We start from the raw sequence: 17,867 nt of genomic DNA, 5'->3' as shown, positions 1-17,867 counted from the left end.
CCAAAAAAACAAACAAACATATTCATTAACCACTTCAGGACTAGGTCAAGTCTGAGAGTACCCACCTCATGATTTTACTTTGTAAAGCTTCCCCTGTGAAGTGGGGGTCCCATGCAACCCACTTGGGTACCCTCTTGCCTCTCAGGAGCTATAAAATCTCTCCCTCTCAATAAATATTTCCTAGTCTTTTGAAGCAAAACATTTATTGGTACAATATTTCCTACTCTTAACCTCCATTGTTCCTTAGAATTCATTCTTTGAGTTTGGGGAACATGTATCTGACATCTAGCACATTATATTCTTCCCGTTATATCATTTGGAGGTCCTGTCTTAGTTACGCTGTCATTGCTGAGACACAATATCTGACACCCACAACTCTGTGGAGGAGAGTTTTATTTTGGCTCACAGTTTGCAGAGATTTCAGTTCATAGATGGCTAGCTCCAAGGCAAGGAGGCATGGGAGAGGAGAATGAGCTGATGGCATGGGAGTAGGAAGCATAAACTGGAGGGCAATTTTATTTTATTTTTTTCAGGTTTTTTATTTTTTATTTTTGGTACCGGGGATCGAACTCAGGACCTTGCCCTTTCGAGACAGGCGCTGGAACCACTGAGCTAAATCCCTGGTCCATTTTTTTCAGTTTTTTTGAGCGAGGGTCTGGCTATGTAATTCAGTATGAGCTCAGACTTGAACTCACTATGTAGCCAGGCTGGCCTTGCACTTGGTGATCCTCTTGCCTCAACCTCTGGAGTGCTGGGACTATAGGTGTGCACCACACCTGGCTTTGGAGGGCATTTTAGATCCAAACCATAACAATCTTCATTTTACAAGTACAGATATGAAGCAATCTATTAAGACTACAGGAAATTATAGTGGTTGGGCTGGGGATGTCTGAGTTTTAGACCATTTACCTAATGTGTATGAAGCCCTGGGTTCAATCCTTAACACTGCATAAGGAAAAAACAAAACAAAAGAAAGAAAGAAAGAAAGAAAGAAAGAAAGAAATCTTATAGTGATAGTTCTGAGAATAAAATGTAGGCAAACTTTATGACATCTACCTAGTCTCATTTTAAAGATTTGTTATCTTTTCCTCTCTGTATACGCCATTATTTGCAATAAACATTAGTGTTTTATAGTGCTACAGACAGCTTAGTTCTTAATATAATGGGTTTTTTTTGGGGGGTGTATCGGTGATCAAATTTGGGACCTTCAGCTCGAGAGGCAGGAGGCGGAACCACTGAGCTAAATCCCCAGACCCCTTAATATACTGTTTTGTGATACACTATAGGAAAAAAATTCTCAACCATGTTGTGCATTGTTGGCTCTCTGCTCAATTTTGAAGACACAATTTTTAGCAATATAATCTTTATATATGGCTTATTCATTGTTGTATAGATTTGGTTTTCTTTTTTTTTAGTACGGGGGATCCAGCTTGGGACCTTGTGTTTGCGAGGCAGGCAGTGGAACCACTGAGCTAAATCCCCGGCCCTATTTTTTAATTTTTTATTTATTTTATTTTTTTTGAAGGGGGAAAGGATTTATTTGGCTTACAGTTCATAGAGGTTTTAGTGCATAATCAGCTAGCTGGCTCCAAGGCGTAGCGGCAGAGGGGCAACAATTCATGGTGACAGAAGACAGCAAAAGCAACAAGAGCTATTTTTTTATTTTTTTGAGACAGGGTCTCGATTTTTAGTTCAGACTGACCCTGAACTCATTATGTAGCCCAGGCTAGCCTTGAACTCTCGGAGATCCTCCTGCCTCTGCCTCCCGAGTGCTGGGATTACAGGTGTGCACCATCGCACTGGGCCAGATTTTTTTCCCTCCTCTCTCTTAACCTTTTGTTAGGCAACAGCCTATCTCTACCTTAAGGAAAAAAGATAGAAAAGCTTCATAGTCTCACATTTTGTGATCACGTCCTCGGCCTGCTCCTTGGCCTGCTCCTAAGCGTAGTTTCCGATTCTGGTCACATGGCTCAGGTAATGGGCCACACCTTCTTACCTCCATGGACTGACACTTCACTTCTCAGCCCTCAACCAAACTTCCAGATTTGGTTTTTATAAATGATCTAATTAATACCTTAAGTTGTAGGATAGAAAGTTTCCTACTTCAAGTCAGATGAGTTATTTTGTCAATAACTTGCTGAGTGACTTTGGCAAGTCCCTTAACCTCAGTTTTTTTCTCCTGAGTTAACGATTATCAAGATAGAATTACAGAACATTAAAATTGCTAGACTTGGGAAATTACACAGTGGAATTCCTTCAATCTATGGAGAGATTAAATGACTTACCCTAGCCATCTACACAGTGAGGAACTTTTCTAGAACAAGCGCCAAGTCTTAGGTATCGGTGCTCTTTTCATTACATTACTGTTCCAAGAAATGAAAAAAAAAAAAGTGAAGGCACTAAACAATACGAGGCCATTTAAAAAAAGCCAAGTATTAACCATAAGCAGGCACTGTAGCTTGAAAGTTTATTTTAAAATAATTTGAAAGTTACCCTAACTTAAATATTACTTACAAGTTAGACGTTCTTAAATTAAATAGATCAGAAAAAAGAATAGGCAGGGTTTAAAAATCTACGGTGGGTTTGCAGAACACCCTTGAATGGAAAACAAGCCTCCCACAAGAGTCCTTACGGATTTGTGAAAGAATGTGAGAATTACCTGAAACCGTATTATTTGCCTCGCCATTTCCCACTTACACTGAACACTGTAACATCAGTTGTCTAATTTAGCGCCGTTCCCTAGCCCAAGAAACAGCTTTAACCTGCGGAAACCACAGTCAACCCAAAGACTCCAAGTCCCAAAATGCTCGCTGGGCTGTCTCCACCGCCTGCTCTCAGGAGCTGTGCTTCCGTCTGGGAATTGTAGGCATGCGGAGCTTGCGCTTCCTGGATGTGGGGCAGAGGATGAACCATGTGAACTACAACCCCCAGGAGGCCGCGCGGCTCTTCTATCCCGCGGGCGTCGCGCTCCGCCTCCAGCCGCTCCTCCCTCTCTGGGCTGCACAGCTCACGCCTTCCTGTTAGTCGGAGCTGGGAGAAGTTCACTAGGATCAGCTGATCCCAACTGACATCAGGAAAGGAGGAAGCCCGGGAGGCGACGAAGGAGGAGAGGACAGAGATGGAGACGAGGATGGGTTCGCCAGTGTCCTGAGGGTCAGCCTTTGCCCCCACAGCCGTCTCGCGAACCCCCAATGCCGCCTTGCGGCGGCCGCGCTGCTCTGTGGTGGGAACCCGGGGCCGCGGTGGGCAGGGCGGGGAGGGCACGGCCCTGCACCGGGCGAGCGATAGTCCTGGGGCTCCGGCTGTCCCCGGGAGGAAGGGGGGCCGGGTGCGGCGCGGGTGGGTGTGGGGTGGTATAAACAATGGATTCGGCTCCGGGCTGTGCTGGCGTAGGGGGGATTTGGGGGGACCTTCTTTGTTCTTCGGCTCCGCTCCTACCCCTCGGGTTGTGTTGTGTTGTCTGGGAGGAAGGCAGGGTGAGGAACCCCGCTTTGGAGTGAGGCGTCGAGGTGGGGACCCCAGTGGAAAGATTGTTTGCTTGGCCTGGAGGGCATGAGGTGTTCTTTTGGAGGTTGATTTTATATTTTTTCACAATCGTGACAAGTTTTGATTTTTGTTTCCGTTTTGGGTGCTGGTTGGGCACGTCTTTGGTTAGAGTGTAAATAAGGAACCCTGGTCCCTCCCTTGCCTTCCTTGTTTATCTGAAAATAAGATTGATAGATTGATTACAGTAGAAGAGTGAGTATCTGAAAGGAGGACTTTACACTTTGTCGGGCATTGGGATGGGAACCAAGGGTAGGGAGAATCAGGAGTGTAATTGTAAAAATGACCAGAGCCCCTTTCCTGATCCAGTTGTCTTTTTTTCCCTTTGTTTTTGAAGTTATTTTTATTTTTATTTTTGAGTAACAAAGATTAAAATTATTTTGTTCGACTCACTGAAGGCCTGGTTTTATGGTGGACCATAGTGTGGGAATTCTGTCTCCTGTTGCTCTCTTTTTGTTTTGCTGTTAAAGAAGCAACAAAAGGAAGTACAATAATTGTTTTATTGTTTTTGAACATGAAAATGGGACTTGTTTTGAAATGTAGAGTCCTTATTAAGCATCTATCTAGTAGAGTTCAAACAGTTATGGGGATAACTGGATCTGCCTAGGTCTATGATGGGTTTAGAGTTTCTTATTTTCTTTAGGTTTTTATGGGGTTCCTTTTCTCCATCTCCTAGTTGTGAGGTTCAGAGGATTATTTCAAGAATTGTTCTCTTAGTGATTCTGATTCTGAATTTAGTAACTGAGTGAACAGCACTTTACTCAGGAATAGAACAACAAGCCTTGGGCCTAAAGGTTATGTTTGTTAAAAAGAAGAGCCTTAGGCATGCTTTTGAGAAGAAATTCCTAGTATTCTAAGACAGTAAGTTTTATAAACAAGAATGAGAGCAGAGAGCGATGATCCCCAGCACTCAGATGGGAGGCTGAGATAGGAAGATTGCTGAGAGTTCAAGGCCAGCCTGGACTACATAGCCAGACCCTGTCTCAAAACAAAAACAAAAACAAAACACAAAACAAGGAAGAATGAGAATTCTCTCAGTAATTTTGACCTAGTATTTAATTACAGTCTTGTTTTTCTGTTTGTTTTTGTTTTTTTCTGTTTTATTTAAAAAATTTTTATTTAACAAAACTCTTTAATGAAATTTATAAAAATGCATCTTTGGGAATAATTTTCTTAGCTTGAATTGTTTTCCTTTTCTACTCCCAAAGAAAATACAGAATTATCAGCACCCACACACATTTACACTCAAAAGTACACTTTCTACACCCAGCTACATTAGATAGGCTTTAAACTGCAGGAAAATCAAGTGTTTTTCTGTTTTGAGGCGCACTTCTGTTTTCTAGGTGAGTGAAATCCTTTTCCTTCCTCTATTTTAGGTGTCCCTGAAATACTGACTTGAATTACTCTGAAAAGATCCTGACCACTTTGTCATTACCAAAACTTTGTGGCTGAGGCCCAGAAAGTGAGCCTGTAACACATTACACTTTTCTCAGATTGTCATCAAAGACCTTTTCAAATTCATTTTGACTATATCTTTGCCTGCACTTTACCGAAGATGAAACCATCAAACCAAATCAACGTTGCTGCTGATACAAGAGTTTGGGAAGCAGAAAATTAAAAATCTGAATATTTGTGAATGTGTAAAGAATTATAATAGGACAGTTTTTCTTTTCCAAGGTGTTCAGATCCCTGTGGAAGGTTTGTGTGGTCTTTGGACTCAAAGCCATTTTCTCCATTCTTTGGGAGAGCTCCTTGACTCTTACATGGTGGGTGTGTTTCCTTACCAGTGTGAGTTATGAGTGCCCAGACATCCCTAACAGAGAAGGGCCTGAATCCAGGGCTGATGTGCCAGGAAAGTTATGCGTGCGGTGGGACTGACGAAGCTGTGTTTGAGTGTGATGAGTGCTGCAGTTTGCAGTGTCTCCGCTGCGAGGAGGAACTCCATCGACAGGAACGCCTGCGAAACCATGAGCGGATAAGACTCAAAGCTGGCCATGTCCCTTACTGTGACATCTGCAAGAGTCCCAACGGGCATTCTCCAGGAGTTAGGCAGAGGGCATTGGTGAGGTGCCAGAGTTGCAAAAACAACCTGTGCCTAGAATGCCAGAAGAGAACTCATTCTGGGAGCAACAAGAGGAGACACCCCATTACCCTGTACAATGTCAGTAAGATCCAGGACTCCCTGGATGGGGAAGAGATGGATGAGGAGACCAAGTGGAAGAAAATGACTGAGAAAGTTGTGAGTTTCCTCCTAGTAGATGAAAATGAAGAGATTCAGGTAAGCACTTGGGCCTGGTGGGACTCAGGTGGGGTGGAGCAGGCAGCTGTTAGAAGGTACATTTTAGAAAGATAGGCCAGGAGTTCATATTTTAATCATTAAAAACCAAGTCTTCGAAGGCTTCAGTTGCCTGGAGTCAGATTTAGTTGCTTATCAGCTGCATGACCTTGGGCTGAGTTACTTTTCTCTGAGCTTTAAAAACAAGCTGGAAGTTGGGTGTTGTGGCACAGAGGGAGCCTGAGGCAGGAGGCAACATAGCAAGACCCTGTCTCAAGATAAAAAGTAAGTGCTGGGGAAGTAGCTCAGTGATAGAGTGCCCCTGGGTTCCATCTCTCATGTTGGGGGGAAAAAAAAAGGAACAGTGTCTATTTGTTGGGTTATGACGATAAAATGAGACAGTATTGGTATAGCCTGTTATATAATAGATGCTCAGTATATGGCAGCTGTTGTTAGTATTATTATTAGGAAGAACTGTTTTCAAACAGATTTCTGATAGCACATTGTGAGTAAATGTCAACGATGAGGGACTGTACACATCCGGGGAAAGGAATACTAACTGTATCTGTGGGAATTTTAGGCGATCAGGCATGAACCTGGTAGGCAGGTCTTTTTAAATTTAAAAATTTTTTTCGGTACCAGGGATCAAACTCAGGACCTTGTGCTTGTGAGGCAAGTGAGCCGCCACTGAGCTAAAGCCCAGGCCCTAGGCAGGTCTTTTAAAAGGGGTTTTTAGGGCTGAGGTTGTGGTAAAGCCCAGTATGTCCAAGGCTCTGGTCAATCCTCAGCACTGTGAAAAACAAAGCCTTTTGCAAGGTCAATTTTCTTACCAGATAGCCTCTTCTTTTTATTTAGGGGTTTCTTAGTCCATTATCTGTTGCAATGACAAAATACCTGAGCTCAGGTAATTTATAAGGAATAAAGGTTCATTTAGCCTGAAGTTCTAGAGCCTGGAAAGTCCAAGAGTGAGACACCAGCATCTGGGGAGGGCTTCAGAGTGAGGTAGTGCAAAAATCCTTAAGCTTAGTTCTCTCTTTTCTTTCCTCTTTTCTTTTCTTTATCTGGGGAGTGGACTCAGGGCCTTGTACATGCTAGGTGGGTGCTCTACCACTGAGCGGTACATGCAGTCCTTTTTATAATTTTAATTTTTTTTGAGACAGCCTCACTAAGTTGCCCAGACTGGTCTGGGTTTGAACTTGTAATTGTTTTTTTTTTCTAAAGACAAGGTGTTGCTTTGTAGTTCAGGCTGGCCTTGCACTTGCAGAGATTCTTCTGCTTCAGCCTTCTGAGTGCTGGGATTATAGGTGTGCACTAGCACAGCCCACTGAATTTTAGATTCTTCTGCTTTAGCTTCTGGGGTAGGTGGGGCTGTAGGTGTGCACCACCCTTCACAGCTAGTCTTTCTTATAAAACCACCAATCCATTGATGAGGGCCCCACCTTGATAACTAATCTGTTTTCCAAAGGCTCCTCTTTACCATCAATTTAAAAATTTGAAGGTTAGGCTTTAAGATTCCAGGGGACATTTAAACCATAACTTCTGAGTGGTAAAAGCCAGTGAGAGCATCTAGAGTGACTAGAGGATACCTGGTTTAATGCAGAGGTGGAGAAGGAGTAGCCTGTGATAAGAGCAAGGTGGGAGATGGTAGAGTGTGACGGTTAGGGGTGACCAGGTGAGGGGTGGTTTAATGTTTGTGATTCCAAACAAGTTAGTGTAAGCCTGCCTGTGCTTTGAAGTGGGCTTTCAGGAGAAGGCTGCTTGGTTCACATCCTAGTTCACTACTCACTGTACTGTGTTGTATTATCATGGGCAAGTTGTTTAAGTCTGTGGCTCAGGTTCACTTTGTAGGATTGTTTAGAAGTGCCAAGAGTTTAGGAATGGAATGGACTTATCACTAGGGCCTGGCACATAGTGTCCAGGACCGTTTTGTTAGCAGTATCTGTGGGGTACATGAGGTCCATTGACTGTATCTTTGGTGGTGATGACTTCTTTAATCTCCAGGTGGGAAGGGTTACCTGTATAGTTACCATCTGAGAAATTTCTTAATCACCACTCAATGTTTTTCTTTTTCTTTTTTTTTTGTACCGGGGATCAAACTTGGGACCTTGTGCTTGCGAGGTAGGTGGGGGAACCACTGAGCTAAATCCCTGGCCTCAATGTTTTTCATCTCCTTTTTTTCTCTTTGGACAAGCTGATGGGAATTAATTACATCACAGTTCCTACATCTGTTGTCAGCTAAAGACTTTGCTAACACAGACTTTTCTTTATTGGTTTGAGAAGAAATGACAGAATTATGGAAGAGTGATCTAGATCTTATTCTGCCTCCCTTGTCAGCAATAATGTGTTCATTATGGGTTATGCTCTAATTGAGTGACATTGTGGACTAAATATTTTATAAATGGAGCATTTGGATTTATATGATTATTGTTGGTTTTGATATCAATTCTCCATCTTGTCAGCCTTTGGACAGTCATAGATTGTATTGCCATTACTTTCCTAAAGTGAGAGGAAGATTTGGGGTAAGTCAGTAATCCTCATGAATATGGTGTTGGTACACAGTGTTTTTGAGGAGGAAGGGTATATTTTTTGTCCCCCTTCTGGCCTGTCGTAGCACTAGGGATCAAACCTAGGGAGTACTGAGCACTTTATTTTCATTTTGAGACAGGGTCTTGCTACGTTGCCCATTCTGGCCTTAAATTTGTGATTCTTCTGCCTCAGCCTCCCTAGTAGCTGTTTTTTTTTTTTTAAAAAATGCATATTCCTGCTGGGCTTGGTGGCTTAAACATCTACAGTCTCAGCACCTGGGAGGTGAAAATGGTAGTATCACAAATTGGAGGGTACGCCACCTTGGCTACATAGTGAAGTCAAGGCCTGCCTGAGCTGCATTGCAAGACTGTGTCTCAAAAACAAAATAAAACAAACTTCATGCATGTTTCTAAGTAGAAAATGAAAATATAAAAAATTATTAAGACAAATTAAACTACCCAGAGGTGATAGTTGTCCATTGTCTTTTTTTTCCCCTCATGTGATATATAATATGTATACAATTGGGTTATTGGTAGAGATTCTTCCTGCTTTTCCTCCATTTACACCACTTCTCTGGAAATAACATTTTAATCCCAAGCAGCATTGGCTGGGCTAATGGATTAGATATAATTCATTCATTTTAGGTGGATATTTATTCTTACAGGGTTGTAAGTACAAAAATACTTGGCCTGGGGATTTAGCTCAGTGGTTCTAGCACCTGCCTTGAGAGTGCAAGGTCCCAAGTTCGATCCCCGGTACCCAAAAAAAAAAAAAAAAATTTAGGGAAAGTGTCTGGTTTAATTTTCTGTTAGGTCAGTGTCCAAACAATTAGATGATTTTCTGAAACCAAATTACAAATTCAGCTAGAGTATAAACTCCTTGAAACGGGACAGTTTTTATGTCCTATACAGTACCATGTAGGATGGTAAGCACTTTGTCAGCATAGAAATATTTGTTGACTGATTGTTATGATGTTGTATCTCAAGTTTTTAAAAATGGGTATCATGTACAGTTATGTAAATAACTAAAATTTAATAACTTAAATATAAGCTATATTTAAATATACTATTTAAACAGGTATACAGTGAAGAGTTTTCTACTTCATATACTTAGTTTCTTTTTAGAATAATCAATAAGTTAACTGCACCTCCTTCTGAAATTTTTCATGTACATAAATATGAATATATGCATGTACCATATTCTTTTTATTTTTTAAACAGAAATGGAGCCTAATATACACATTGTACTGTACTTGCCTTATGAGATTTCCTTTTTACGAGCACGTTGAAGCCTGTCTTATTATTTAAATGTTGTCTAATATTTCTTTGAATGCCTTTTCTATAACTTATTCTATTAAGTTATTCAAGCTGTTATAAAAATATGCTGTTTAGATAGGATAGTTCATCAAATTGTAATGTGAAATTAAAGTTTAGATATTATCAATTTTTTTGTTTTTAGGGGTTAAAATTAGAGAAAGCTAAGTTATGCAGAGTGATTAAAAATACAGTGAGTATTTAAATTTTAAAAATACAGCCTGGTGTGGTGGTGCATACCTGTCATCCCAGGAATCAGGAGGCTGAGGCAGGAGGATCACTGTGAGTTTGAGGCCAGCCAGGGTTACATAGTGAGTTCAAGGCCAGCCTCAACTGCATAGCAAGACCTTGTTTGAAAAAAATGACCCATTGTCATTAATTTCCCTCAAAAAATTCCCTCTTGCTTCAAAGACACTTATCCTGGGCTGGGGATTTAGCTCAGTGGTTCTGCTGCCTGCCCAATGAGCGCAAGGTCCTCAGTTCAATCCCTGCTACCAAAAAAAAAAAAAAAAAAAAAAAAGACACTTTTCCTATCTTTTTGCCATGTTCTGAAGCAAGGAAGACTTCTTTGTGTCTTTGGTTGCTCTGCCATTGCTGCGTTGATACCGGGAATTGATTCAGTATGTGTACCTTGGTCATTTTGACTTTGGGGAAGAGCCAGAAGTCACATGGTGTCAGAACCAGTGAATAAGGTGGGTGAAGACACTAATATTTTTACAAGTTGGCCTTTGTCATTGGATAGCACTTGTCAGTAGCATTAATCATATTTTTGATACCTTGTGAAGACATTCACAAAAAAGAACTCCCAGAACTGTTTCAGAAAGTGGCAAGAATGATGGGATAAATGTATTTGGAGTGAGACACAGTTTATTTATTTATTAATTCTTAAGTTCTTTTATTGGTACATTTTAGGTATACATTATGTTTACATTTGTCATTGGGTGCTTGTACCTGTACATGATGTATCTTGGTTCTTAGTTTTTCCCCATTACCTGTGCGCCCTTCCCTATTGACATAGACTTCATTTCCATTCTTTTTCTTTTCTCATAATTTTTCCTTTCTCTTCTTTCCTTTCCCCTTCCCCTCCCATCACCCCTACCCCTTTGGACTTTTCTTCCTATTTCAGATTATCAGTTATTCATTTTAATAATTTTAACCCTTATTTACACTTTCAATTTCTCATACTAGAGAAACTATTCGGTATTTACACATGTGGAGACAAACAGTATTTTGAGAGAGTTTAATGGTGATGTGTCTTTTACTGTTATAAATTTTTAAAAATTTAAGCATTCACCATATTTTTCCCTGTGTACCTCCAGCTCCTTTTTATTTTTTAATTTTTTTTTTTGGTACCGGGGATCGAACTTGGGTCCTTACACTTGCGAGGCAGGTGGCGGAACCACTGAGCTAAACCCCTGGCCCTCCGGTTCCTTTTTAAATGTTTTCATGTTGAGACAGGTAAGTTTCCCAGGCTGATCTTGAACTTATGATCCTGTGCTTGTGGCCTCCCCAGTAGCTAGTATTGCAGGCATGAACCACTGTGCTCAGCTAGATAATACCAAATTTCAGAATCTCATTTTCTTGTTGTTGGTGTTTTTTTTTTTTTCGTACCTGGGATCCAACTCAGGACCTTGCACTTGCCAGGCAGGCGTTGTGCCGCTGAGCTACATCCCCAGCCCCGAACCTCATTTTCTTAACCTGGGAAATACTTCTATGAGTCCCTGGATTCTGTTTTTGATTCATAATAGTTACCATTTAAAGAGCTTACTTTGGTGTCAGGAATGATTATTTTTTTTGAGATAGGGTCTCCCGATGTAGTCCAGGCTGGCCTCAAACTCAGCCTCCCAAATGCTAGGTTTACAGATGTGGGGCAGGGTACATTGCCCAGCAGGAACAATTCTTTTTTTTTTGGTACCAGTGATCGAACTCAGGACCTTGTGCTTGCAGTGCAGGCGCTGAAACCACTGAGCAAAATCCACAGCCCTAGAAATGATTCTTAACACTTTAGTTGTGTGAGATCATTTATCTTAATGATAACCTTGAACTGGTTTCATATTGCTGCTGTAACAGATTATCCCAAATTTAGTGGCTTAAAACAGCACAAAAGTATTCTTTTTTAGTTTTGGAGGTCAGTAGTGCTACTATGGCTCAACAATGCTGTTTTAGCGGAGAATCTGTTGTTTTAAAGCTTCAAGAGTCTATCTGCTTGTATTCCTTGGTATGTGGTCCTGTTATTCAACTTCAAAGCCGTGGAACCTCATTGCCATCATTGTGTCTGTCTGCTTCCATGGTCACATTGCCTTCTGTGTCTGTGCCCTTATGGCTTCCTCTAAGGGTCTTTGTGAGTACATTGGGACCACAAAGATAACCCAGCATAACCTCCCCCCATCTCTGAGTCCTTAACTCAGTCACATCTGCAGAGGCTCTTTTGCCACATAAAGTGACATATTCACAGGTTTTCGGGATTACAACATGGGTATGGCAAGGGGAAGCCCATATTCAGTGACCTACACCCAGTGAAGTAGATTGTGTTTCATAGATGAGGATACTGAAGCATAGAGAGACAAGGCGACTTTCTTTTTTTTTTTTGGTACCAGGGATCAAACTTGGGTCCTTACCCTTGTGAGGCAGGGGGCAGAACCATTGAGCTAAATTCCTGGCAAGGTGACTTTGTCCATGATCAAGTTAGAGTAAGTGGCAAAGGATTTGAACACAGGCATCTGGTTCTGAGTTCTAGTTCGGTAATGGCAAACCTTTTAGAGCTTTCAGTGATACAAACAGCCTCTGGCAGTATGTGCTCCATATGTTCACCACCACTGTTTTAACTCTTTAACTATTATATTCCTATCTCTGACCAAGTCATTTCAACTTATTCGTTATCTTTATTATGGTGAATAGCACCAGTTCACCAGTTCCTCATGGGTGCTGTGAGGATCAAGGGAAACATAATTCTTCATAAATATGAGTCAGTCCTGTATTATCATTGAAGAACTTTCTCCATGAATTATACCCTAAATTTTTTTCTTTCATGTTTCTAAGTATTTACAAATTTGACCATTTTCACTTTCGTTCAAAGGAATAATTTTAGTAATTTGTAAGTTATTACTGTTTTATGTGGTTCTTCTAATTCCATTCTTTAACCTTTGTTGCTTGTGATTGGAGAATTAACTCATTTTTTTGGAAAACCTAAATGGATAAAATTGTCCCCATCACTCAGGAGGTGGAGGCAGGAGGATTGCCTTAAGTTTGAGACCAGCTTGAGCTACATAGTGAGTTTAAGGGCTGAGGCAGGAGGATTGCTGTGAGTTTGAGGCTAGCCTAGGCTATCTAGTGAATTGGAGGCCAGCCTGGGCTATACAGTGAGTTCAAGGCCAGCTTTTTGAAACAGAGGGAGACCCTGTCTCAAAAAAAAAGTTGCTCCCACCCCAGAGAGCCTGCATAGGAGGCTTTTGCAGAAGCTAAGATGTATTTGGAGGTATAGAGATGTAGAGAGACATTGATGAATTTGGGACAAAATTTGGAGGTCAAAAATAGGAATGTTGATCCATTCGCTAGAGTAATGAAAAAATAGGAATGGTGACCATTTGCTAGAGGAATGAGGGAGTAAGAGAATTCTAGTGACTCCTAGGCATTTTTTTTACTTTTGACTTTTTTTTTGTACCAGGAATCAAACTCGGGGCCTTGTGCTTGCTTGCCAGGCAAATGCTGTGCCGCTGAGCTACATCACCACCCCTTTTCTTTCTTTTCTTTTCTTTCTTTTTTTTTTTTTTTTTTTGGCACCAGGGATCAAACTCAGGTCCTTCTGCTTGCGAGGGAGGTGGTGGCACTGCTGAGCTAAATCCTGGGCCCCCTTTTCTTTCTTTTTTAAATTTTTTTTTTTTTTTTTGAGACAGGGTCTTTCCATGTAGTTGAGGCTGGCCTTGAACTCCTAGTGATCCTCCTGTCTCAGCCTCCCAAGTGCTGGGATCACAAGTATGTGGCACCACACCCAGCTGACTCCTAGGGATTTGGTTTGTGCATATACCACCCTCTTAATCAGATTTTATTGATTTAAATTGATAAGGCTGAGAACCTGTTTAGTATAATAAAGAGCTAATTTAGCATCATTTCATTATTGTTTAATAAAGTGGTTCTAACTAGGAGAGAGTTTACTTCTCCAGGCACATTTGGCAATGTTCAGAGTCATCTTTGTGTGTCACAGGTGGGAGTTGGGGGCCATATGCCCCTGGCCAGTGTGCTGCTAAATATCTTACATAGGGCAAAGAGTCATCTGGTACTTAATGTCAGTGGTGAGAAAGGCTAATGTACTAAAGTTTCAGTCTAATAGGAGATATGGATTCTAGTGAAGCGGAAATAGATCAGGGACAAAAAACAATTTAACCAAACAGCAGATTTTCCAACCTCTTTTGGTTTTGTTTGCTTTTCAGAGGTAATTAGCTAGTGAAATCAATATTCTCTTTTAGCATATTTTGTAATCTCGCTAGTGAGATGATTAGTCTTTCTGGGCTGTATTCATTGGTTTTTTTTCAAGCTTCAGTAGAACTGTACTTGGAAAACCAAACAGGTGCATTATTTAGAGACCATAATAAATAAGTGATCCATGCTGACAAGTCATCTATAATTTCCTGAAGCCAGCAGCAACACCCTCAGCAAATAAATCAAAGGTTAGAAGAATAAAGTTTCTAGCAATTAGGGTTCTTAGAGGAAGAGGATGATATTTTCTTATCTGTTGGGTCATGAGGCAGTGAGACATCTTGCTTTTCAGAATGTTGACTAGTCAAGGTGGAAAAGGGTGAAAGATTCAAAGGCATTTTTTCCTTAAAGCCCCATACAAAGCTCGGCGTGGTGGCACATGCCTGTAATCCCAGCCTTCTGGGAGGCTGAGGTAGGAGAATTGAAACTTTGAGCCCATAAAGTCTCACAGTTAAAAATAAAAAGGACTGGGGTTTTAGCTCAGTGTAAAGGCCCTATGTTCAGTTCCTTCTACCAAAACAAAACCCATACAAGGTTTTCCATTTAAAAAAACTACTACCCCATTCTCCTTTCTTTTTCTTTTTTGAGACACGGTCTTGCTATGTAGTTCAGGCAAGCCTTGAACTCACTGTGGTGCCCAGGCTGGGCTTGAACTCCTGGAGAGCCATCCTTCTCCCTGACATTATAGCCATGCACCGCCATACCCAGCTTCCTCTCTTTTCTGCAAACTAAACAAGGCTGTCCTCTTCTGAGAGAGGAGACTAGCAAGCTGAGGAGAAATTTTGCCTGTTTCACCTTCGTGATGGTTGACCCCTGAGTGGAAGGAACATTAGGAAGAGCCTAGGAGCTTTTCATACTGAGACCCCTGGAGTGAAGTCCTTGTGAAGGAAGTTCAGTGGCCCAAGAGTGGTCATTTAGAGGCTAACAAAGTGTCCACCCAAGCCAGGGCCTACTGCTGAGAAGTAGCTTTGGAAATGAGAGCCAAGATTAGAGTCTTCTGTCCTTCCCTTCAGACAAGTCACTGGTCATCTCACTGAAACTGCTCCTTTAAGGAGATCCATCACATTGCTTGGCTGCCTGACTTGTTTACAGTCCCAGAATAGTGCTGCTCAAAATACTGAGACTTTGCTTTTTTTTTTTTGAATTGGTTAAAAGAGACTAGTATTCTAGTGGGATTCAGAAATGGAAAATCACAGAGGATGTTTTCTTACTGTAGGGGAATTCTTTACCTCACAGTGGCTGTGCTGGTGTGCCACGTTTTTGTGCTGCTTCTGTCTCAGTCTCATTTGCTGTTGGCCTCCAGGGCCCTGTCCTCTGGCTCCTGGTCTAGGTTAGTTTCTTGGAGCTTGCTCTTCCCAGCCCCTCTGTTTCAGATAGGCCAGTGGAAATCCCCCAGGACTTGATTCTGGTCAGTGGCTCAGTGAGCTGGTGGATCATAAGCATCTAAATTGTTGAACTTTCTCATGTTTCTCATTAAATGGGCAGTGTAAGGACAAATCTTGTTGCGGTGGCTGGTTACCCTTGGGGAATTCTGCTCAGAACATGAAGCTGTGTACTATTAGTTTCTTAGGTGCCATGTAAAAAATACAACAAATGAGCTGGGCATGGTAGCACACTTTGTAATCCTAACATTCAGGAGGCAAAAGCAGGAGGACTGCAGTGAGATTGAGGCCAGTTTGAGCTACATAGTGAATTCAAGGCCAGCCTGAACTACCTAGCGAGACCCTGTAACCAATAACTGTAGATCTACTTAGGAGCTATTTGTCAAATTGGATGAGTGGCAAAGGTTTCCTCCCCCACTGCTGCCTTTCACTCACAGAAACCCCAGTAAAAAGCCCCCTTTGTTTAGTGGTCATGTAGGGATGAGACATTGAATGGGATTACTGGGAAACAGAGTTGAGGATGACTCAGACCAACAAAGTTGAAAGGGCTATTACATGCCTTAAGTTTCTGCTCAGCATCTTGTGAGGCTTCTGAGCCCTGGACTCATTCAGTTATAACAGACTTCTGGCATTTAACCTGGGAGAATGTTTTGTTTAGTACAGGCTGGGGTAAATTTGACCCATATAAGCCATCAAAGCCACTGCGAGTCAGCTTTTTAGGGAACCTATCTTTAACTCTTTTAAGATACCTCTTTTTGTGCTTCTTTTTTTAATTGTCTGCCTGTTGAAGTGATTGAGTTTTTTGGACTTGGGCAAGTGTTGGCGTTTTGAGCTGGGGTTAACATAGTAGGCAGGTTTCTTGTTAAGATGACCTTGTTTGTTTTCCTTGTGGATACCTCTGTTAGCTGTACAGCTCTGGACTTTATCCTGGAGATTGTGTAGCACAGAAACACTTTGATGGCTCGCTGTACTGTTCTGGGGAGTCTTGCCTGCTTTGAAAGGAGCTCCTGTGAGATCATTTCTCTCTGAGGTTAGAACTGTTAAATGCACTGAGTACATTTGATTGGGAATGGGAAATCAGAGGAAAGCTAATGGAGTCTGTAAAAGGGAGAAGGAAAACAAGACTTAGTTCCAGGCAAGAAGAATTGGAAGTACTTACAGGAAGAGACACCGAAGGACTTTTGGAGGCAGGAAAGAGCAAGTGCTCCCTTAGAGAATGTTTTTGTTCATTTCATCCTTCTTTCCAAGGGCTTTTGGCCTCCTGTTTGACTAGATTGTGTGGTCATCTAGGTGGTGGCTGAGTTCTTGGGCAGAGATGTGTACCAACCGCATGTAAGTGCCTGGCCTCTTGCCTTCACTGGTGGGTAGTTTGGCTTTCTGGAAGCTCCTAGATTTTTTTTCTCCCTCTTTCCTGATCCTCAGTCTGGATTATTACTGTCTCTGTGCTAGAATGCTTGAAAAGAACTGACAGGGTCACAGATATTCTAGTGTTGTGCAGCCTCCTCCTTTATCTAGTCTAAAACATTTTCCTTACTCTACAAGAAGATGCCTAATCCATTTAGCAGTCCCCTCAGGGCAGTGATTTTTTATTTCTATTTTTTTGTTAGTACATGTTTGCCATACATAATGATCACATTCATCATAGGAAATTTGTACCTGTGTGTAATATATCTTAATTCTTTTTTTTTTTCCCTGTTAACTTTATTGGTACATTTTAGGTATAAAATACAGTTACATTCATCATTGAGATCTTGTACCATTACGTGAGTCTCTTGGTTCTTATTTTCTTTCCCCTTCCCCTGCCCTCCATTCACCCCCTCCACGCTTCCCTATTTGGAAAGACCTTGTTTCCATTTTTTTCCTCTTCTCATATTCTTTCCTTTCTCTTTTTTCCCTTCCTCTACCCCTCCCCATTCCCCTGCTCTTTTAGACCTTTTCTTCCTCTTATACAGTATCAGTTATACATTTTTTAAATTACAATATTAAGATCTAGGAGACATTACCACAGATTTTACAGAATTTAAAAGGATATAGAAAGCGTATTACAAAAATCTTTTTTGAAATAAATTTGACAACTTCTAAGAAGTAACTTGGTTTTTTTTTTTTTTTTTTTTTGGTGCCGGGGATCGAACTCGGGTCCTTGCGCTTGCACAGCAGGCAGCGAAACCACTGAGCTAAATCCCCGGCCCTCTAAGAAGTAACTTGGAAGACAAATTAATGAAACTAACTTTGGAGGAAATATAAAATTTGAATAGCACCTATTAAAGAAAGTATATTCCTAGCTTGAAAACCTACCTATATGACAACAGCAGGCTCATAAACATTTTAACTGATAAATTATATCAAACAATTAAA

The 17,867-nt window shown here is 41.3% G+C and overlaps 1 protein-coding gene across 2 annotated transcripts in view; it reads left to right on the top strand.

Annotated features, from left to right (window-relative positions):
- Positions 1-2,965: 2,965 nt before the first annotated feature.
- The window catches only part of Zfyve1 (zinc finger FYVE-type containing 1), a 57,737-nt gene continuing 42,835 nt past the window's right edge, over positions 2,966-17,867 (top strand). Inside the window, exons 1-2 of one of the 2 annotated variants that reach the window (XM_004837253.4) lie at positions 2,966-3,153; positions 4,920-5,821. In XM_004837253.4, the coding sequence (XP_004837310.1) occupies positions 5,339-5,821 (483 nt within the window). In that variant the 5' untranslated portion in view covers positions 2,966-3,153; positions 4,920-5,338. Of the gene's footprint in view, positions 3,224-4,919; positions 5,822-17,867 lie in introns of both variants that reach the window. The other variant, XM_013067412.3, reaches the window with a different exon arrangement.

The sequence above is a fragment of the Heterocephalus glaber genome, unplaced genomic scaffold (genome assembly GCF_053883595.1).
Source record: "Heterocephalus glaber isolate CG9 unplaced genomic scaffold, H.glaber_assembly_v1.0 deba00001608, whole genome shotgun sequence".
Classification (NCBI taxonomy): Eukaryota; Metazoa; Chordata; class Mammalia; order Rodentia; family Bathyergidae; genus Heterocephalus; species Heterocephalus glaber.
This window is presented reverse-complemented; position numbering and strand designations above follow the sequence as displayed.